The sequence below is a fragment of the Geospiza fortis genome, unplaced genomic scaffold (genome assembly GCF_000277835.1).
Source record: "Geospiza fortis unplaced genomic scaffold, GeoFor_1.0 scaffold111, whole genome shotgun sequence".
Taxonomy (NCBI): domain Eukaryota; kingdom Metazoa; phylum Chordata; class Aves; order Passeriformes; family Thraupidae; genus Geospiza; species Geospiza fortis.
Window position 1 is genome coordinate 3853852 of NW_005054321.1, and position 23951 is coordinate 3877802.

At 42.4% G+C, this 23951-nt stretch overlaps 1 protein-coding gene across 1 annotated transcript in view; it reads left to right on the plus strand.

Moving 5' to 3' along the window:
* The window catches only part of DEPTOR (DEP domain containing MTOR interacting protein), a 77733-nt gene that overhangs the window by 40980 nt on the left and 12802 nt on the right, over positions 1-23951 (plus strand). The window contains exons 5-8 of the mRNA XM_005420697.2: positions 8304-8489; positions 9119-9253; positions 12367-12437; positions 13068-13172. Coding sequence (XP_005420754.1) covers positions 8304-8489; positions 9119-9253; positions 12367-12437; positions 13068-13172 — 497 coding nt within the window. The remainder of the gene's footprint in view (positions 1-8303; positions 8490-9118; positions 9254-12366; positions 12438-13067; positions 13173-23951) is intronic.

Consider the following 23951-nt stretch of genomic DNA (forward strand, 5'->3'; position numbering starts at 1 on the left):
ATTTGGTTTTTGAAAGAGCCACATGCTTTATGTAAATAACATATGAAAAATTCTTTTCATATTAACTATTGAATTTTATTTTTCTGACAGAGAATGGGTTTCAGATTTTGACAGCTGCAACAAAAAAAAAAAAAAAAAAAGAGATACCCAGATGGGCCTTTTCATCTTCTGCTTCCCTTGCCACAGACTGTACTTTCCATACTTTATTTGGAAGCAAAGAAAAGCAGTTGGCTATGTTCTGTAAACTTACTAAATTAAAGATGATAAATCCTCATATACAAACCAAAAAGACTGCTAAATGTGTGTGATTCAACACTGGCTTTTCATGCTAGAGTAAGTAATGTGTATTTGAAAATACCCTGCAAATAGACGGCATACTGGCTGGAAAGACAAAATGTATATAGGAACACGTATCTGCATACCTAATTTAAGGCAGCAGAAATAACATGTTAATGCACTGATCAGAACATGCCCCCTTAATAAAAACAGGATACTCTGAATTTCACTTCCCAAGGAACTTTTCGACAGTTTACTATAATCCTGATGCTTTAAAGACAGTATAAAAGTTGTCTAGACTTTCTTTGGACTACATAAATATGCTACAGTTCATTGAAATCCCTCCCTAGTTACTGCTCAGAGAGCTGCAGTTATAGCACAGCTTTTTTTTCTGGACCTGCTTACAGTTCCAGGACCTATTTATTTCTGGACATGCTTACTGACTTCACCCTTAGTAGGATGAGCTGGAACAGCTCTCTGGATTTTGTATTGCAGGGCCAGAATCTGCCTTGCAGTTTTATACAAGAGGATCAGTGGAAACAAGAGCAGTTCAAGCTAAGATCCATTGTCTGTTCAAAGTGAATTCCTTGTAATCCAAATAAGAAAAAAATACAATTTACTACAGCTGCACTGCCAAAGTTTAACGTGATGGTTGAATACATGCACAGGTGGGCTTATCTATGGTCTGTGTAGCATATAAACATTCATAAAAGGTGGAAATGCAAGTGTTGTGTTTATACAGTGCAGGGAATCCAAGACCCAATCCAGGGCCCTGTGCTCACTGAACATCTGTAGTCTCTCTCCCTGGATTTGTGGGAGATCCAAGCAGGTGGAATTCATCAATGTGTAAAAGGAAACTAATCTGAATAGGTGCCATGATTAAAATGCATTTGCAGTGCCAGATTAGCAGAAAAACAGGAAGGCTTTGAGTGGAGTGGGAAAAGCATTGTCCAGTGCTGAATAAAGTGCCAGTTACTCTCCTCCAGGCACACGTGTGTCAGGGCAGTGGGACAGGGGCAGCCCAGGGGTGGCTGGGTGCTGTGGCAGAGGTGGGCACTGGGGCTGGGGATGGGCAAAACTGTGAGCTGGGGTGGGCACGGTGACAGAGGTGGGCACTGGGGGCTGGCTGAACTGTGAGCTGGGGTGGGCACTGGGGGGTGGCTGAACTGTGGCAGAGGTGGGCACTGGGGGCTGGCTGAACTGTGAGCTGGGGTGGGCACTGGGGGGTGGCTGAACTGTGGCAGAGGTGGGCACTGGGGGCTGGCTGAACTGTGAGCTGGGGTGGGCACTGGGGGGTGGCTGAACTGTGGCAGAGGTGGGCACTGGGGGCTGGCTGAACTGTGAGCTGGGGTGGGCACTGGGGGGTGGCTGAACTGTGGCAGAGGTGGGCACTGGGGGCTGGCTGAACTGTGAGCTGGGGTGGGCACTGGGGGGTGGCTGAACTGTGGCAGAGGTGGGCACTGGGGGCTGGCTGAACTGTGAGCTGGGGTGGGCACTGGGGGGTGGCTGAACTGTGGCAGAGGTGGGCACTGGGGGCTGGCTGAACTGTGAGCTGGGGTGGGCACTGGGGGGTGGCTGAACTGTGGCAGAGGTGGGCACTGGGGGCTGGCTGAACTGTGAGCTGGGGTGGGCACTGGGGCTGGCTGAACGCTGCTCAGCCGCCCTGCAGCTCTCTGCAGCATCACTGTTTGCCAAGCCCACGGACTCACCACTGCTTTGTAAAAGCCAAAGTGGACGCACACTTCCACTGTTTCTCTGGCAAGGGACCAAAACTGTGCTGGCCAAAGGCCTGAGGCACAGAGGAGGCTGGCTCAGCAAGCTGTGTGCTATCCATAGAGAGAGGCATTTTTTTAAGGAACTTGTATTTTATGTGGTGATTTGTTTCCTTCCTTTTAAACACTGGTTCTGCTTTGGAGAGGGGAGGGAGAAAGCAAAATTACATGGAGGGGGAGCCAGACCCTTCCCTGGGCACACTCTGGGTGCAGGTGGAAGCAGTTCCAGCTGTGCTCTCCTTCACATAACCCCCGAGCCCCTGCTGGCCCCTGCAGCCTGTCAGTGATTGTCTCATCATCCTGCATTTGTTCTTGGCATGATGTTGCTCTTTTGGGGGAATATCCTGCCACTCTAGAGGTCAAAACTGATATGGTCATCTGTGACTGGCTGTATGAAGGCACAGACTATTGCAGCCAGTAATAGTGAAGGTCTAGAATGATCTCCTGCAACTTCAAACTGCATTTCACATCATTTTAATAGAGGAAACTACCTCATTAAAAAGATAAAGTGCACTTTTGAATAGACTGGGGCTGCTGCCTTGTGCAAAGACTTGGAAATGTGTTGTGCACTGCTGGAAAGAGATCAGCGCTGCTTTTGTGTTTAAGTGGAGAAAGATATGACATATCCACACTGAAAAATCCATATACTCTGCTCATGTTTATAACCTCTTCCTCCTAACCCTAGCACAGGCACACTCTCACACAAACAAGCACACACTTCAATGTGTCCTCTGCTCTCTTGAGAAAAGCTGCTCATCTGCCTCCTCATAACTTTGATCTCCTTCCCACTGCTCCCTCAACATGGAGCAGCCATTCCCTGGCTCCAGCCAGGAGCCTGCTTGGTGGCAGTGCTGTTTGTGGGGACGTGCAGAGCAGCTGGAGTCCCTCACTGGATGTGTCCTGCTGGGGCTGCAGCTTTCAGCTGGGAGAAAGCATTAATCACCACGGTGGAGATGTACACAGATTATCAGCGCTAAAAATCATGGGGAATTGAAGTGGTGGGAGGGATGTGGGGGAAAAGCCAGTTATGAAAATGGCCTGATTTTTCAGGCATGAGTCATACCATTTATTAAAATAGGCTTTTGTACTTTCTGAAGCTCCCTTGGTCCTATGTAATCAGTGTAAAGCTAATATTTCTATCTCTGCTGTGCATCAGCCTCCTTGAAAAAGTGGAAAAGAAAAGGTTGTTTGAGCTCCATGCAGATCCTGGGATTTTATGTCAGAATCAGAAGCTGAAAGAAGATTTGCATGGATGTTACTATTTATATTTTATGTATCTGAACAGAAACTGTGAAGCAGCCAGGAACTAGAAGCACCAAAGCTGCAACATCAAATGCTCCCAAACAGAGGAAATCCAAAATAAATATTCTGATTTTTCTCATCTTAACAGTCACATAAATGGTGAATGACCACCTGAAATCCTTGCCAGTGAAATTTGCAAACTCTAGGGATAGATGAGACAGTAAACATTAATTGAATTCTATTAATTAAATGGTCATTACCTCAAAAGAGATGTTGTTGTTTTGGTTTTTTTTGTATAGCTAATGGTATAACTACAAGGCAATGCATCTAGGAGATGAGAATACAGGCTCCACTCCTTGCTGTGCAGCTGTGCTGTGCAGGGCACAAATTATTCCCATTTTATGCTATTTGTGCAGTACAGTGCAGTAATGATGGTGGGCCCGGGATGTACAAAAAGAACAACACCAGTAAGAAAAGGGGAGTGAGGCTGTAATTGTGGGCATGCAGTTCTAATAAGTGGATTTTTAGGAAAGATAAAGAAGTTCCAAAGAGGACTCCAGAAGGGCTAAAAATGGTCAGAATTTAGGGGGTAGCATTGATTTAGTTGATAAAAGATATGTTTGAGAGTTGGCTTCATCTCTTCATAAATTTCTTTACTAAGATTTTTGACCAGATCGTGCATAACTTTCTAATGAAGGTGTGACAGAATCCAGGGATTAGCAGCTAAGGTTAAGCAAACTCAGCTTTGAGTTGAAACTTTATTTTCTGTCAGGGCAAGTGACTGAAGGCTTGAATAGCTTGTAAAAGGAAGAGTAAAGTGGTCAATAAATGCTTTAAAGTATGAGTAGACTAAATTTTTTGTAAGATTAAAAGATAATTGTTAAATTCTTTTTCTGGGAGAAATTTTGTGGCCTGTGTATGTGGGAGATTAGGCTGGTGGGTTATGACCCTACCTCCAAAGTCTGACATTGGTGAGTATATGTTAGTGTTGGTGCCTTTCCTTCCAGGACAATAAATGCTCTTGTATACTTGGATGGTTTTGGAGGTTTGCATTTGCCATACTTTTACTTTGCTCTCTTCAGTGCATTTCTTTCTGTTGCATAAGGTGCACACTGTAACATGAACATGTTGCCACCTGAACAGCCCTGAATTAAACTGGAGCAAGAAACATGAAGCCACCCCACCTTGCTCTTTGCATCACCCTCCTAATGTAGGGGTCCTGACACTCATCAGCCATGGCTTGGCTGTTAAGGACAAACTGAAATGGGTGCCAGTTTGCTTTTCTGTGCTGCACAATGAAGGGCAGTGAACTAATTCAGTAGTAATGTTAATCCCTTTCTAGAACAGCAACTTTCATGAGACACCTGGAGCAAGAGCCCTGTCAGCTGCCACGAGTTTATCTGCTACTGCCTCTGAGTCAACACCCAGCGGTAACAACCTCTAAATTACCTTTAAAGAAACTGCTCCTGGGCAAGTCTGTGCAACCCTCTCAGCACTGTGCCATTGGTTTGGAAATTGGTCACTCCCACTTGTCTCTGCTGCTTGCAGCACAGTGTGGGCTGCTGAAGCAGTTGGGCTGAGCACCCATGACTGCACCTGTACCTCTCACCCAGCAGCTGCCAGTGTAACAAACCCAGCCTCTGTGTGTGCTCTGCATCCAGCATTCCCAGAACTCTGATTTGGGCATGTTTCGCTTCTCCTGGCCCTTGCTGAAAGCCAGCCACTGCACCTGAGGAGTGCTTCCAGAGGCAGCCAGCACACATATTGCCTCCCCCTCCTCAGCTTCTTCCTTCTGATCCATAGGGTGGAAATTCCTTTCCCCACACCTTTCCATATACACTTATCCTTAGGCAGAGTCACAGCCTGGACATTTAATCACAAATAATGAATAACTCAGATGATTTAACAAAAAAAAAAGCTCCATGAGGCACAGTAATAATTGTGGTGACTTTATTTGATGATGTATGCAAAAGGAGACAGTCTGAGCTATATTGCTCCTATTTATATTTTTAGCTTATTTTTAAATATGTAAAAAAATTCATGATGTTACAAGCACACGATATGTGAACTATCCTTAGAAATGAGGAGGTTAAAATATGAAAGTCAAGGAGCATGCCAAATTCTATACTGATGCTACATGTCCTAAGAATTTTGGCTACAAATCCTTTGTTGTGTAAATCATATACAAATCTTCTCCAACACAGAGTCATTGGACTTAGCTTTTCCATTTGCACTCATCTATTGTATAAAAATTTACCCTTCTATGGACTGAAATAATTACAGCAGAGATTAATGACTTCAGTGGAAAACCTAAACCTTGCTAGTTTAATTATATAAATATTACAATATTTAATTCAAAACAAGTATTGTTATTCTAAAATGTGTTCAGTATCATGGCATAAAAATGTTTACATTATCTAGTTTCATGGTCAGTAATTCTTGAATTTCAGAGTGCTTACAATGTCTGCAGCATGAGTGTGTGTTTATCTCTGATTATCATAATTTCTGAGTACTGTCAGAGCACTTCAGTTAATGATACAAACAACGGAATAATTTTCGTTCAAAATGATGGTGTCATAATATTTAACCTGACTCAGAAACCCTACTGATATTTCTTACATTGGCCACAGCAGCTCTATTTCCAAGGAAGTATTTGTGGAGTCCTCTTTCATTGAAGATTGTGAATCACAATAGTCCTGAATAAGTAGAGCTTGCCTTTTTAAGACTGAGTTTGAGATGGCCTCAAAATTTTTTTTTGTCTTTAAATTAGGTTATTCTAATAATGTGGTAAGATATTGATAGATATTGCTACTTTTACTTATTATGTCAGTGATCTTCAAATGAAACTGGTAGCTGCAAACACCTACGCACTAACTCTGCCTCTGATAGCAAATCCTTTGGGGGATGTAGGCAGATTGCCAAATCTCTCCTCCTCTACTTCCGTTCTTCAAAAATAGTGATTGTTAGTAAGTGCTGTTTAATAGTACTGCATATGATATGTATCCAAAATGGGGAGCACAGCAGCAGTGTGTGCCTGCAATAATTAATGTGTTAGAACACAGTAATGAGGTACTTGTGATGCTAAATTTGACTTAACAAAGCCATTTTGCATCCCTGAGGACCCAACAGATTCAGCATCAAAAGGAAGCAGACAAAAACCAAGTGGCACTGTCTCTTCCAAAGATCTTTGACAGAGCCAGGCAATCTCAGGGATGCCTTACAGCCTGTGCCATGTGACTGGGGCTGTGTGGCAGCTTGGGCACCAGCATGTGCAGTTCAGAAAGTTCTTGTGTGCTGGTTATTTCTTGTCCCAAAGGTAGAAGTCCACTTGTACAGGCAGTGGTGTCTCTGACAGTGACCCAGGCAGGCTAGGGACGCGCTTCTTTGCAAGACAGTCTGACCTCATAAGGCAGTTTCTGCATCCACATAGAAGACAGTGCACTGAGGATCATATCTAGGACTGGCATCTTCCTTATTGTCTGGGTGACTTGACATCCCTGGAGGTGACTGGACTGGACTGGACTTTTTCCTCTTGGAGGTTATTTCTTCAGCTCACAAACATCAAATGGCTTACTGGCAGTTTATGTGTAAATACAGCCTATTTTGCAAGGTTGTCATGTGTGGTGTAGTTCTATAGTTCCATGAAGAGTAACCTGATACATAGGGAGTGTTTAGAAGGGATGAGAGCAAGGAAGACTGTATTGGGGATGAGGATGAAAGGAAAGCAGCCAGCAGGGCTCCAGGCTCTGGTTCTTGTGGAGCGCCTTGAACTCTGCTGGTTTTTGGACCCCATGTATTGGGCAGAGCACAGAGCAAGGCAAAAGTTCTGTGTCTGCAGTAGGAGGCCAAGTGACTGAGACATGTAATCATAGACTTGACTGACCTCAGTGCACACCTGTGTTGTTCTTTACACTTCATACAAAAATATCTATAGCCCACCAGTTCTTACAATTCTGTATTGCAAGAAATGCAATTTATAAACAAGGAAAATCCAAAATCTGGATTCTTCATTGAAAAGGTCAGTTGTAGGAAATTATTTCTGCAGAATGTGATCACAGAAGCTGGGTAAAAATGGAGAAAAATGCTGCCAAACACCTACTGCAGCTATTTTACATGCAGAGTGCTCCAGAGAGATTTCCTGCAATCAGGACCTGCAGGAGTCAAAGCACTTTTAGGACCTGGCACAGAGCTCCAACTACTGCATTTTTCATCACAGTGTTGGTGGCAGTGAAGACGTAGGTGTTATAGTGATGTTGCACTCTGGGAGTAGGCTTGGTGCTCCTGCTCTGACACCAGCATCCTGGTGTTTTCTGTCTGTGTCAATACAGGTTGCAATTAAGATTTTTCTTCATTATGTAAGAAATGATTTTTGGCCAGGTGCCTGTTCTCAAACCTTGTGTATCCGTGCAAAGCGGGGAAGTGGCCTGCAGGAAATGTCTGGGACACAGTGTCTGTGGTGAACAAGACAGAGGAAATACACAGGTCTTGATTCTTTGCTGCCCTGTAGCTCTGGACAAGGTAGTTGGACAGAGCTCTGGGGGCTGCCCTAGACTGATTAATTTACACAAAACTTGACATAAATAAATTTACTGATGAATTTACACAAAACTTGTTGTAAGGAGCTGAGTCTGGTCAGTGGGGCCAGCAGCAGCAACGCTTACAGAGGAATCATGCACAGAGATGGGCCATTATGCAACCTGTCACAGAGAGGTTTCTATTTCCACTGGGCAATAAAGAGTGCATGTCATTAATCAAAGTAATGTAAAACATTATTCTCAGCATTTGCCACCACAATTCCTAGTTTGCTATTGCTGCTGTAAAGGGTGTATATTGAGGCCACCTGTGTGAAGTTGGCCACCTTCCTTCTCTTTGTGAGGCTTCACAGGGGAAGAGGAGAGCTCTGAGCATTGCATCCTTACAGCAAGGTCTGTAGTGCACAAATTGCACATGGGTAGGCTTGGATTTCTTTCTATGCCTACCAGGGATAGACTTTGTATTCATCTCTTTTCCTAGTGTCCAACAAGCACCATTTTATGGACAGCAACTTGCTCTACCAGTGCAGAATGAATTTCCGGCGGCGGCGGCGATTAATGGAGCTTCTCACTGAGAAATCTCGCCTGATGCCAGAGAGCCATGACAGCCCCTTTTGCCTGCGCAAGCAGAACCATGACAACAGGAAACACACCAGTTTTCTCTCAGGTGACTCATTAATTACACTGCTGCCTGTAGAGTGACTCCATGGAGTATTAAAAAGTTGGTTTTGGACAAAGGGTTTCAGTGTTAAAAAAAAATGCAGGGCTGAGTATTATATGTCCCTGTTCACAGGGATTGTTCATTCACTCATTTTACCAAACCTACAGCTCCCTGGGGTGTATCTGTATCAATAGCATTTCAGATGCTGATGAAAATTTGGGGTCCATGTTCAAACTGAACGGTTAAAGTCCCCCAGACTCAAAGTAATTTGTCATACATTCTATGGGGAGTTTTCAAGAAGATTAAAAGTGAGGGGAAGGGGCCCTGCAGCATTTGTGTACAGTAATATTTAGCAAGAACTGAAAGAATGGAAAGGAAAACAGGGAAAATGTAGTTCCCTATATTGGAATGCCTCTTAGAAGACACTGCAATGGGAACAGTTCAGCCATACTGTTAGTTACAGCATTACTGTCATGCAATGACTTCTAACAATGTAGGACACACTAACCCATTCCCAATGTTGTCAGTGTAAGCATGGCTTGTTGCTGTTTTGGTTTTTTTTTTAAAGAAACAGGGAAATGGCCTAATAACTGCTACTATCTCCCTTTTACTCTGGGTTTTCTCTCTGCTTGCAGTGAGTCCCACCAAGGAGATAAAGATCGTGTCGGCAGTGCGGAGGAGCAGCATGAGCAGCTGTGGCAGCAGTGGGTACTTCAGCAGCAGCCCCACGCTCAGCAGCAGTCCCCCTGTGCTCTGCAACCCCAAATCCGGTGAGCACCAGCATGGCTTACCATGCACAGCAGCCAGGGTGCAGACATCTCTGTGGGGAGAAGGCAATGTGAAGAATGCCTATTGTCACGCCTAAGCTTCTGTTTCCAAGAATACATTAAAAATTCACAGTGTCACAGGTTTTGTAGGCCAGAGGGAACTATTATCATCTTCTAGCCTGAAGTCCTGTTGAACACAAGCCAGATGTCTGCCTCCAGTAATCTCTGTGTCAAGTCCATAATTGTGGTTTGAGCTGCATTTTATCTCTTAGGACTACGTGCAGTCAGAGGCCCAGATTTGCCTCTTCACTGCCAAGCTCTGAACCAATTCAAATCTCCTAGAGACATTCCTTTGGTGCAAGTCAGAGGAGAGTTTAACTATCCAGTGACTGCTTGAGCTGCTATGGAATAACACCCCTCAGAACACAGCAGGCTCTAAAAAAGGAGGCAGCATTGTTTCAGCCTGTCAGAGACAATTTGAACATTTTAATTTGTTTTAAGTCTTACACTGGTCTGTTTCAGAAGGTAGAAGTAGTATTGAAGCTTATTTTCCTTTTGAAAGGATTTCCTATCCCACGCCGGAAGGTTAAACACACCCATTCTTCCACAGTTCACTTAAAATTGTTTCTTACTGTACATCTGGGAAGGGGAAAACAGACCAAGAATGATATTGTTTCAGCCTCTCTGTTTCCCTCAGAAATAGCTCTGAATATCAAACAGGGTCCCTGCTGCCCTTTTAGCTCCTTATTATTTCAAATTCACCAAGTCCCTGCCAGTGGTGTGGGGAATTCAGTACAGCGGCGTAAGGCTTCAGTGCATATGTGTAATCTTTGCTTTCAGAGGGATGCTGGCATTTGAAGTGGTTACAGGAGAGTGCCTTAAGCACGAGGTGAATGCTGTTCAAAACATTGACCATTTACTCTGGAGAAGAGTGAACTAAAGTGCATTTCACTCCTGCTGTGCAGAGTGGCCATCAGAAAGGGAAGGATATTTTCCTTCTCTCTCCTTTTAGCAGGTCTCCTTCCCTCTGCTTAAGCTCTGCTGGGAATTGAGTATGAAGCTCTGAACTAAAATAATTGGAAGGACTCAGTAGGATTATATGCTCAGAAGCCATAACCCCTCCAGCAGACCTGCTGCCCAGCAGAGGAGATGCTGTCAGTTCTAGTGGCCATTGCATCCTCGGGGTGTGTTACTGTTGGGTGCTCAGCACCACCTTCCAGTATGCTCACCCCTTCATGCAAGGGGCTTGGCCCTAGATAAAGGGTGCTACAGTATCATGTTTTGGCAGAATATCTCTCAGGTATAATTTGCAGAAATGCTCTGGTAGCTTTTGTGTGGGGAGCTCTTTGTCCCCAGTACATTAATTACATCCTGGAAAATTTTCTGGGACAGATTAAATAGCATTCATGTGCTATCCATAAATGTGTGTGTTATCTAAAGTATGCCAACTATTCTGTTCATTTATGGTTCTGATTTTATATGAAGTGTCAGCCCATGAGTAGTGAGAACAAGTTTATTTTAATGCAGCAGATTACACAATACTGGAAGAAAAAGAATAGGCTGACATTGCTCTTGCATGAATTTTTTAGAAGAAACTTTCCCCTAGGACTAGTTTTCAATCTGTGAATAGCTTTAACAGACATATTTGAAAGAAGACAGCAGTGGGCTTATAAACAGACTGGTTTTTAAGAATTAGAGAATTACTGGCAGTGTAGGGTTATTTCTCCCAGAGCACAAGTACAGATCCACACGTCAGCTTGCATAGGTTAACATAAGGCTGTCAGATGTAAATGTTACAAGAAATCTTAATCCTCTGCTCACTATAAGGAGACTTTGTTCACAAATAGCTTCCTGCTGTCCAGACCCAGAGCGCGTTGCTGAACTACGTGCTGATAAACATAAGGCAGAGGTGTATTTGTTGTCAGACGAGCTTGCTTGCAGGCAAGCACTTAAAAAACACCCAGGTCGTGACTTGACCAATCATGTAGAAAAACAATCATCAAACAAAAAAAAAAAAATCTGGAGGTATAATGAGAGAGGCACATAAGAGAGCCCTGCGTGGATGATTTATCAGATTCTGATTTGTCAAATGAGCACAATCATTCCGTTTTTTCACATTGACCAGACATGCTCTGCAAAGTGCAGCACTGGCTAAATGACAGTTCATCAAAATGCACAGGAAGGTTAAAAAAAACCCAAACAAAGATATTGGTTTGTCTGCTAGAATTCTCCCTGCTCCCATGAATGTCATTAAGAAACTCAAGAACATCTTCAAATACCATCTGTGAGAAATTTTGTCTCCCACTTGTGACTGAAAAGACAGACACCGTCAAAATTATTTATCACTAAAAGGAAAACATTCATAATATGAAGGGTGAAGCAGGCAAATGGGGGGAACGGAATATGTCTTTATGTTGTCCTTTGTCTTTGAAGCATTTATGGACAGACAAAAAGTGGTACACAGGTTGACTGTGATTTGATCTGGCAGAACTTCAAATTTAATTTGTTTGGAGGAAAATTATGCCATTACATGGAAGGCAATGGGGACCTGCAGAAACTTACTGGTATTTCCTTTCATTTAGAATCTCAGACACCTGTAGGTTACCTTGTCTGTCACTGGATAAGATGGGAGTTGTAGGTCTGTGCCTACAGCTGCAGAAGTCTCTTGAGATAATTCCTCACCCTAGCAGGATTTTCTTGCTATTCAGTTCTGTGATTCAAACCCAACTCAGATGAAATAGCAGAGAGCACCCAACAAGCACACAGTGAGCTGTGAAGGAAAGCTGCTCTGTGCCAGAAGGTTGGTCACTTGTTTCAACACTGGACACAGGAAAAGCCACTTCTGAGTTTTGTGATAGTGTTTGGGGGATTTTGATTGCAGACAACAAAGTCCGTTGGCTAAATGCCACAGTTTTCCAAAGATCTCAGCATTTATACTCAGTGTTATTCTGTGGGCTTTTCCATGGTTCTCTTACTGCTTTCAAGCAAGTCTGCAAGAATAGAAAGCATGTATGGGAAGTGGGGCCAAAAAGATGTATCCCAACAATGTATCTGATTTATTAGGAGAAATTCCAGAGGAATGTTTTTATTGACTATTCATTTCTGTACCTCCACAGTATTAAAGAGACCTGTGACTGCTGATGAGCTCTTGATGCCTGGAGCCCCATATGTTAGAAAAACTTTTACGGTATGTCTCCAGTGTTTTTCTTTATTTTCTGCATGTTATATGCATATGGGCAATCCAAACAGACATTTTCTGGTGGAATAATTAGAGCTTATTTGTATTTGCTGAGGTTTATATCTCAAAATCCCAAACTCCATTATCAGTACTTCCACAAATTTCAGGTCTGATTCAGCACTTGTTTATTCTGTCTTTATGCCAGTGTGATACTTAAAAGGGGTGTAAAAATACATAAAGCCAATAAGATTTGTATTATACAAACTCATCTGGACTTGGTGCTCCTGCTCTGCAGGAGTGGATCATCTATGCAAACCAAACTTTTGTAGCAGGGTCTTTCTACATGATGGGACAGAAAATTTGACTCACATACGTTATTAGAGCCCTTCTTTAAAAATGTTCTTGAACCTAGTCATTGGGAGCATTGGTTTTACAGCCTCCTAGTTCAACAAAGAAACTTCATTACAAGCAAGAGATATCACTTGGATAGAGCCTTTCCTATGACTGACCTAGCAGCCTGCACTCTACTGTATGTTGGAAGTACAGAGATGTTGAAATTACATCTTGGACCATTTAGAAGTTGCCCCCTTGAATTTCATGAAGATGTTTGAAAGTGATGATGTCCTTTCTTCTTTCCAGATTGTTGGCGATGCCGTGGGCTGGGGCTTTGTGGTGCGGGGCAGCAAACCCTGCCACATCCAGGCTGTGGACCCCAGTGGGCCAGCGGCCGCGGCTGGGATGAAGGTGGGTTCTCAAAATGGGACGATTTCCTAGGGAAATTTGTGCTGCTCAGTGAAGGTCTTGGGCTGCCTGTGTTAGGGGAGGGAGAGGTGCTTTTTTTTCCAGTGTTGAGTGTCTTTGCCTCAGTTTCAGGCAGCTCTGCACAGTGAGTGCTGCTGTCTTTAAACCCCCTCCTGTTTATTTTCTTCTGTCCTTTAGATTCTTGAAGTCTCTTTTTCACATGAGATTGGATTATGCTTTCCAAGTTGCTCTCTTGACCTTTTTTTCCTTTTTGAAGGGTGGGTTTTTATTCACGTGGTTGGCTGGTTTTGGTGATGGTGTTATTTTCTGATGGATTTTTTTTTTAATTGCAGTGTTTTTTCAACTCAGCACAATTTTAGCTTCCCATTACCATTTATGTGACTGCTGGTATGCACCTCCTGGGCTTTGCCTTTATAGGAACAGGCAAAGTCAGACATACCCTAGTAAAAGTGAAGCTAGCATAGCCCATTGTTCAGTGTAAAGCTCTTAAGATTCAAGAAAATTTGGAAAGAATAACAGATAATACTTTCATAAGGAGCTGAAATAGCTTCATAAGTGATTTAAGAATCAATAAATACACATTCCACTTTTAGCTTTTGCACTGCAATGCAGAGCCCATTGACTTACCTGTGGGCTTGGATCGCATCCTGCATATATCTGTGAATTAATCTCTGCCTTGTACAAAGAGAAAAATAAAGGCAAAGTATTATGTTAAGTACAGATAAAAGCAAGAAAATTAAGTTAGCTACTACACCTGATCCAATGGCCAGAAAGATTAAACTGCCCATTTATGCCATGCTTTATTTTATAGCAGCAGCATAGATGTTCATAGATGTTTCAGGTATAATCCACATGTACTCCAGTTTGCCATGAATTTTGTCCAGCCTTCTAATTCATCTCTCATTCCCATCACACTCACCCCAGTTGCCTCTCACCTGTCTATGCACACCCACCAAGCTGGAGGCCACAGCTCCAGGGATGCACATCCTACCCACTGCACAGTGCCAGACCTGCCATGGGACCCTCCTTAGCAAGTGCAGGACAGGGGTTTCTTTATTTTAATGGAACTTTCAAGAACATACTGTCTTTGAAACTTTTTTTTTTAGAACAGGTAGGCAAAACCCCTGGGACAGGGAATGGCAGCTGCAGAGCTTGTTGGTACATGCAGCATCCAGACACATCCTGTTGGCAAAGGAGCTTGAGTTCCGAGGGAGCTGGAAGTTTTTTAATATGTTTTATACAACACCTAAATATAAAATACAGTTATATTTTTTATATGAAGAGCGTTATTTTCAAATAATGATCCTGCCTAAAATGTAAAGGGCTTAAATTTAAAAATAATTTATTAATTCATGTGTATATTCTAGATCCTGCACTTGGGAGCTTAGTATTTTACAGCAGCTTTTATTCTCTGAATATAGAAGCTAGCAGTACAATGGAGCAATTCTGAAACCTGAGTTGTAAAAACAACACTGTGGTGTCAAATGTGTAATCCCATGGGGTTGCAGAGGTCTACCTGAACCATTCAAGATTGAAGAACACAAATAGTTCACTGTCCTGAGAGGAGCAAGTAGTGTTGTAAAACTGGGATATATTGCCTTGATTTTACACAAGGACAGATCTGATTGTTTTCAAAGCTGTTATCTCTACATGAAATGGTGTTTCAGAGCAGAATTGCACATAAAAATTTATAGCTGTATATGAGATGAGCTCCTCTTTAGAAACAAAAATTGTTGCCCCGTTTTTGGAAATGCTGAATACCTTTAGCCAAATGAAGAGATGGTGTTTTTCTTTGAAATAAGGACTTTTGTTAGATGTTCCCATAGCAATAAGTATGCAAATCATAGTGCAGGATCTGAAATGTTAAAAAAATCTATGTCACTTAATCCATCTGTTTACAGAACTCCTCAATCTGTCAAATTTAAAGAAATCAAATGACAGGCTTTAGATGACAGCTCCTTGAAATTTAACATTCCCCTGTGTGGAAGCTGCAGGAGGGGCACTTTGAAAACAGGCTGGGCTTGGTAACTTCTGGTGGGCTGGTGCAAGAGGCTTTTGTCTGCAAGAAGAGTGCTACACCAAAGGAGCACTAACAAGGAAAGTTGGCTATGATGAAAAGGGCAAGAATTTGAAGAAGAGCCAAGCCTTGGCGTTGCAGTTTGTAGAAAAGTTCTTGGCAGTAGCAGCAGGGATTTTCCTCCTAAGGAGATGTATCCACTGTAATTGTTTTTATAACATCTTTATTTGTAAAGCTTGTGATTTTGCACTTGTCTTCTTTGGAGAACACTATTTTTCTATCTTTGCATTATGCTGGACATACTGTTGAGAGAGGACTGCTGCCCATGATGTCATTGTAGGACCTCAGTTTGTGCATTTAAAATTCTACCATGTATCACAGAAAGAGTAAACCTTGCAGGCTCAACCTGCCTGCTGGACTTAGTGGTGGCTTGCTTTCAGTTTGAGCTTGTCTGGGCTCTTGGCCTGCTCTGAAGTGCTGTGAGTTGGGAGTCTGAGCAGAAAGCTCAATGAGCTGGGGACAGAGCTCTGGCCGCCTGCAGTGGCCGTCCCTGGGCATGGCACTGGCACACGTGGGCTCTGTCACACACATGCACCTCAGCATGGCACCACTTGCCATCTCCTTATGTGTGACATCCTCTTCTGGGGGAATTTTCAGACAATTTATTTCTGACAAAATCCCTACCAGCAAGATCTGCTGAAGATGTGTGAGAGGCTATAAGCTTTAGGTTTTGATACCCGTTCTGGGGCTGGTAAATAGGATTACCACTCACAGTCTGAAGTTTCAGGTGTGAAGCTGAGAAAATAATTCAATAAATATCTAGTCAGTTAGCTTTATTAAAGTATTTTTGGTTCGCTGAAGTGTGTTTGCCTGTGACAGTGTTGTGAGGAGAGTGGTTGCTGCAAGTGCATTAACAAGTGGGAGCTGGAGGCGCCACAAGGCTATGAAAGGAGTCAGTGTTGTGGTGCGTTCTTCTAAGTTATTTGCAGCTCTGTTTAGCTGTCTGCTGTCATCAGCAGTGCAGACAGGAACAGCAGGATTTTGAAGTTCCCAGGTTGCTTTAATATTCATTATTGACTGGCTAAAAAATCTGGTTCTCTGCAGATGACACTGCTAAATATTGCCAGCTGTTGTCAGTAAAACTCTTTTTCTCTTTTTTTTTTGTGATTTATTCTGTACGTTCATTTCTGCTTTTAAGGTGCAAGTATTTTTTGAAAAGTTACAACTTGACTTCAAACTAGTGACTTAAATTATGCATCACATTGTTATTTAGTCTGACATAACTGCCGCAGAGTGTGATGGAACAAGCAGACCTAGCTAAGTATGAGGCTTGTGAGAGAGACAAATTAATCACTCATTTTGCTGATCATCTCTTCTTCCCACTGGCTGGAGAAGTCAGTACCCTACTCAAACTGTTAATAGAAAGCTGATTCCTTAAACTGATTCTTAGCAAATTAGTATTTATAGCTGTGACACCCAAGGTCCTCAAATCATACAAATTGCCAGTGGCTGTTTAAGCTTTTCAAGCCTAGTTCTTCTTCATTTCAGCAGCAGAGAGTCAGCAGCAGGGAGTTTGAAGGGCCACATGTTGTCACTGGTACCAACACCTTCTGTTTGGAGCTCAGCTTGGGAACTGTAATGTGTAGCCAGGACCCTTTCAGCATGGTTCTGCTCTCCTGATCTCTAAAAGCTGGCACAGGGAGGAGATCAGCTTTATAAATTTTCTGCCTGTGCATTTGTCATCTTAATTCACAAATGATTATTTCAGGTCCAGTTTCTCAAATGATTTCACTAGCAGAATAAGAACCAACTCTCAAGTGTAATTGAGTTGCCACTGTGTCAAGAAGCCAATGGATGTCACTTCATCAGGGTCATCAAGCCCAATTCATGCAGTCAAAGGACGTCTGTACTATCTGATTACTCCAAATGATTCAAGTATTGCCACAATAACAGCATATTACAGACTTGTAACATGGAAGACTAGAAGGCACACATTATAAGTGTCCAGCAGGGTGAAAACCAACCCAAAACCATGTGATGTCAGAGGACTTGCTGATGCCTTATATTCCTGCAATTGGAAGAAATTTGAACAGTGAGATTCTCATGAAGTTGAATGTACCTCAAGCTACAGAGAAACACAAAACTCGTTACATGGTCCTTGCCAACCTGACCTCAAAAATGAGAATTGCATAACTGTTTGGCAAGCAAGATAAATCAGTCTAAAAATCCTAAAAAAAAACCCCTTCCCCCAGGAAAAGTATCCCAAGTCCAATTTCCAGCTTTTACAGGATAATGGGAAAGAGAGAAGCATGGATATTGTAGGTGAGAAACTTCTTCGTAACTTCTAAAGGCACCCTAGAGGGAGCTTGAAAACTGGGATTTATATTGTATCAATAAGGCACAAGGTACATGCCTCCATTTAACCCTCTTTGTGAAGTTCTGGAAAGAGAAGATACCTCAGTGTGTGAGGCTGGGCCTCTAGCCCTTCAAAGCACTCCAGGGATGCTTGAAGTGCTAATTGAAGCTATCTGAAGGGTACTTTCATTTTTTCATGGAATTGAGCTTTGAATGAGAAGATGGAGTTGGCTTGGATAAATATTTATGCTGTGCACTAGCATATGGTGTTGAAGCAGATGCAATTCAGTCTTAGAATTCTTATCTTATACCAACATGTTACTGATTGTAGAAAGGCATAAATTACACGAGTTGCCATCTGTTTTCAATTACAGCATGAAAACACTGAGGCAGGTTGGGATTTTCCTTTAGCTGTCTTATCAGCTTGCTGCCGAATTCGATAATTACATTAGAGTGAGTTGAGAATGGATGTATTTGGTAATGTGAACACTCAGAAAAAGTTGCTGACAAACTGCTTTCATAGCTTGTCCATAAATAGAGAAGCAGCAGAGCTAAACATGCACTAGCACTACCCACAATGAATGCCACTGCTGTAGGGCTTGAATATAAATGTATATATAAGTTTCAAACACATCTCTGTAAGTGCTTCATTTTCTGATAGTATTTATTTATAAACTGTAATATAAAGGTCCATTCTCCTCCACAGAATTGTGGAAGCTGTGTTTAAGTATCTTTGACTTTAGAAAAATCTAATTTTAAGAAAACTTGATTTTTTACCACAAAATCAGTCTGGTTTTGCAAAACCAAAGAAAATTCAAAGATGTTTTGACTCTGTCTTTCACTTTATGCAGCAGTAACCAGGACCTCAGATTTCATCTGCTATTATCCATCACAGAGATTGGAGAGTGAACTGAGTAGGGTAGCATTAGCCTCAAACATCATTGAGATCATGCTTGAGAAGAGTGGTTGTTACATTACAGTATCAGAGAATGGGTCATGTTGGAAGGAACCACAAGAGGTCACCTGGTGGAACCTCCCAGATCAAGCGGGGTCATCCTAGGGCACACTGCACAGGACTGGGCCCATCTAGTAAGGGGGATTCCACAGCCTCCCTGTTCAATCTGTTCCAGTGCATGATCCCTATACAGTAAAGAAGTCCTTCCTTGTGTTCAAGTAGACCTTCTTGTGCTTCAGTTTTCCTTCCTTGTGTTGTGCTTCAGTTTTCCTTCCTTGTGTTCAAGTGGACCTTCCTGTGCTTCAGTTTTTGCCTCTTCTGCTATTGCTTGGAACCACTGGTGAGAGCCTGGCCCATCCTCTTGGTACCCTCCATTTAGCTAGACATTAATGAGCATCATCAGTCATCTCTTCTCCAGGCTTAGCTCAGCTCCCTCAATCTTTCATTGTAAGAGACATTCTTCAGACCCTTGACTGACTTTGTAGCCCTCCACTGGACCCACTCCATTTTTTCCATGTCTGTCTTGTGCTGAGGAACCCAGAACTGGACACAGCACTCCAGATGTGCCTCACTAGGGCAGAGTAGAGGCAGGATCACCTCCCTTGACCTGCTGGCAATGCTTTTCCTAATGCACCCCAGAATACCACCGGCCTTCTTGGCCACAAGGACACGCTGCTGGCTCATGGACAGTTTGTTGTCCACCAGGACCCCCGGGTCCTTCCCTGCAGAGCTGCTTTCCAGCAGGTTGGCCCCCACCCTGTACTGCATGGGCTGTTCCTCCCCAGGTGCAGGACCAGGACATTAGGACATGTTAAGAGCATAGCAATGGTGAATATGGTGTAGAACAGTTTGATGAACAGTTTGGATGGCTTTTTCATTATTACTTATTTAATCCTTAGTGGAAATCTTTCTAAAAGACTCTAAAGAAAAAATCAGTAAGGCTGTGCTAGTCAGTAGCATAATGATTCAACAGAAATTGGAAGAGGTCAAATATTTGTGAATGTGAAAATAATAAGCTCTGCCATCAAAAATGGGTTCTTAACTGGTTGTGCTTGACAACTTTTTAACATGTATAGCACTCACTGTGCTTTCCTGGTCAGTGAATGAATCTGTGCCTGGGTGTTCCTGCTCTAAGTCTGCCTTCTCTTCTTTGTCTGTGGTCATCCTTTGCTCATGTAGTTTGCTGATGAGCTGTGGTGATGACTCCCTAACTGTCCCAACGTTTCCACTTTGCTTGTGTGAATTTAATTAAATTCAATTAGTAGTTCCCAAATTTTTAGAGTGAATCTTTTTAGAAGTTCTACATAGGTTGGACCTACCCTAGAACCATGTTTCTCTTACTGTACTGGGATTAATGCCATGAAAATTATCACAGTAACATGGTTCTGTGAGGACTTGGCAGAAAACTGCATTGCACTCATCTCCTCTTGTCTGGGAGTTCTGTGAATTCAGTCCTCTCACCAAAGTAGAGGCTTCTCTAACTGAAGAAGAAGGTGGTTTTGAAAGCTGCATTGTGTGCCACTTCCAGAACTTTGTTTAGTTGCCAGAAGGAGACAAGGCTTGGCAAATTTCTCCTTTGCTTTCATTGCAGGCTACTACAAGTGCAACAGCAGTCTTTATGTCCTTGACCATCCTTTGCATTAGCACAGTGTCTTTAGGTTGATTGAAATAATGGAAGTTTTTTCCTCAGTATTGGGAGTCCCAGTGCAAAATTGGATATCTCTCTCCTGCCCCTTCACTGGACCAGCTACTCTGTCCATTTTATTCCTTGTCTGTGTTGGAAGCCCTGTCATTGTTGAACCTGTGTGTCGGGAGGCTCTTGGAGACACTGTTCCACTGGTGAACCTGTCCCATGGTGGCCACAAGGAAGTCACAGTTTGGATTTGGATTCTCCTCTTTTCCTGTCACAAACCCTCTGTGCAATACTGACCGTTTCCCACCAGAATTCTTGTAAAGTGGTTTGGGTTTAAATAGAGATGGAAAATTTCATAAAATCTGCCATATTCTCAAACATAACCAAAACATTTCATGAGTACATCTGTTTTGGCATCTGTACAAATAAGTTTGCTAAAGTTTCTTTGTTTTCTTGTGGGAGGTGTGGTTCACAGCATAAGATCCAGGTTTTCCAGTCTCAGAGCAGAGATTTTGCAGCCTGGGCCCAGTGACTCCCATGCAGCAAAGTTACAGCTCCCCAGGTTTCAAACATCAGTTTGTACAGCTCTCATCTTTCTAAGCCATCCTTCTCCCCCTCCTGAAATTTGTGTTTGTGTTGACTCCAGATACTTTCTTTGTGACATCCCACCGTGCCACCCCTGCCCAGGTTGTAAGTACTCTGCAGGGAGACACTTTCTATTTCCAATGTTACCACATTCCAGTCTGTGCTGATCTTTACAAAAATTCTCCTATTTTGCTCCATTTTTCAGTAATAAATCAGTAGTAAATCATTGTGAAATTTTAGTTCTTTTAAAGCCATAATAAAGCTCCTGTTATTTTCTGACATGTCACAATTTCATCCTACATTCCTACTTTTTTTGGTGGATCTCCGTTTTTTTCTGCTTGTTTCCTTGGCTTGTCTTGCTTTTTTGTCCACAGAGTTGTATAAGTTTGTTTTGAAGAAATCTCTTCTGAGGCTGCAGAACTTGTGAAGCAGTTTTGGAAGGTTAAGTGAACCCCGCCCTTGTGCACAAGCCTCAGAGTGCACAGCCACTACCAGTTGGGTCTGGGACTGTGCTTGCTTCAGTGGATCATGAGCCTCTGTTCTTCTGAGCCAGTGGACACAAAATTGACTAAAAAATCAGCCACCTTTATCTTGTACTAGAAACCAGGTGCTTGCTGTGGCTATCTGGAACTGTTCTATGACGAAGAAATCAAAACTTGGTGTGTGAAAAGTCACACACTGAGGTATGAGGGGAAAGACCCCCCGCCATGTAGTTGGGAACATTGACGCAAACATCACGCCAGCAGGATGTGAGCTGCAAACTGCACACAAAAGAAAACAGAGAAAAATTCTTTTCATGATTGTCAGACCTGGTTTTGAACAACAGGATCCATGCTGCTCACTATAGAGAAAGGAATTAAGACAGTGGGAATTCCCAGGTGGAATATAAAAATAGTGAGTTCAACTTTTTGAGTCTAAATTTCTCCTTTAACATCTTCCCCCCTGCCAAACTTACAGGACACAGGTTTAACAAGGTTTTACTTGCTTATCCCAGACCCAAATTTTGGCTTGCAGAGAAGTATTAGGTTTCCAATGCCTCTGTGTGATTTTTCCTAAAGACTCTTTTAACAGAGAGAGTTTTACTGGGCAACAAAACAACTTTTTTTTCTCTTTACAACAACTGAAACCTTATGTGAGTACAGCAAGTTTCATAATATCTCAGAGCTCCTTTTTCCGCATTCACAGTGGTGTGGTTAACTTTAGAATTGAACTTGTTTGTAGGCCTGTCACCTAAAATGGTCTTGGGCAACAAGTGACCCACTGTACTTGTGTCTGTATGTTGGCTCCTTCTCATCAATAGGAAATACAAATACTAAAAAAACCCAAATCTGCAGCTTCATTATTGGAGAGCAGTGAATTTTCTAAATTTAGTCACATTATTATAATAAATTATAGTTTTAAAAATTCTTTTCAAGTAAGTGGTGTTTTATGACAGGATAACCCAGATATCTGAAAACCCTGCCTATCAAAGTGTTTTCTGTTTTTTTTTTCTGGAGTCTGACAGCTGTAACCATTCAGAAAGAGAGACAGCAGCACTGTAGAACAGGGCTGTGCTTGTGTTTTGATACAACTTCCAAGCTCCTGTGTGGTCTATAGGCCATTGAATGGCAAGATCTAGTGCCTGATGGAGCAGCTGGGATCATCCCATGCTTGAGCTGTTATGGGCTATTGCAGCTCACTCCCAGGTAGTCCAGCCTCTCTAAAGAGACTGCTGTCATCTGAAAAACTGATCAGCAGAATGCCTGAAATCTTGAAAAGGTTATCTTAAGTGTCTGTAAAAAACACATAGAATTAGAGGCCAGTTCAGCAAAAAGCTATAATTTTGAACTACTTCTGCTCTCAGGTGAGGATGAAAAACATTTTGTAGTACTTGGTTTAGTTGCAATACTAATTTCAATTGATTACTTGGAGAGTTCCTCAGATGCTGTTGTTTTTACAAGTCCAGGCTATCTCAGCTCTCCGCCCTGAGCACTTCAAGGATGCTGCTGCTCCCCAGCTGCTGCTCAAAAGACTCTTGCCTGCACTTCTCTCTCCGTCTCTTTTCTTGTTGCTGCTCAAGACACAAAGTGGCTTCCTTTCATGGTATAAGGGAATGATTTGGGAAGCATGTTGCATTAAAGCCAAGGCTCTGTTTAGCTAGCCAAACACATGGAAAAACAATTGCACTTTTGTCTGTGCAAACAGACAGCAGCTGTTTGTCTCAAACAGCACAGACTGTTCCTGCTCATGACATGCTGGATACCAGAGGGCGCTGAGGGTGCCTTGCATGCATCTGCCTGCCCCTGTAATTCCCTTGCTTGCACTTCATGACTGTTTTTAACCAATATGGGACTTAAATGGACTACAGTTCAGCATAATTATATTTGACCATGTAAGTAAACTGATACATAGTTTTAAAGTTCTTTATTCCTTATGTGCGATTTTGTTTTAGAAAATATGGTTTAGCTACAATATACCAGGAAAAAAAAGACACCAAAAGGTCAACCCAAGCATTAAAAGACATTCTTTCTAAGCTTAGACTCTGTTCTTCTGAGACTGAGGCAGTATTTTACCCAGAGCCATCTTTAACCATTTGAGTTATTTAACATTTTCAGAACTGTTCTGTGGTAGGTATCAAATTGCACTATACAATAAAAATGCTTATAAAGTTAGACATGCAGTCACTGGTTTGCTTTCCTGATGTGGCCCAGCCTGGTCCAGTTTTACCTGTGGGTATTTCTCATAGGACTCACATTAAGTCAGTGATTTTACACACCAATTCCCAATTAGGGCCGTGGAAAGCAGTGACCTATATTCCCCTACTCCATATTTATGGATGGTTTGTGTTTCAGGGTATTATGTTCTTACGTTATTACTCTTCAGATATGTACAGATAGCGTTAATTTAGCTTTGTGAATAATTCCTACTTAGCTGATCTGTCAGCAAAACTCCACCACTTGCAGATCTGGGACTTGTGCAGCCCAAGAGACTTGTGCTCCAAAGCAAGAGTTGTTCTCATGGGCTCTTAGGTCAGCTCTTTTCCTTCTCTAATTTGTCCACTCTGTTTGTGGAGTTTTCTCAGCAGTGGTTTAATTCTCTTTCTGGTGAAGAAAAAAGGACTTGAATTCCTAGAGATTCCCATCATTTGGAAGGGAGGAAGGGAGGGAGACTCTGTCTGAACCAACGATGAAACCCTTGATAATCTATGACTTTTTATATTATGTGACTTACTGTATT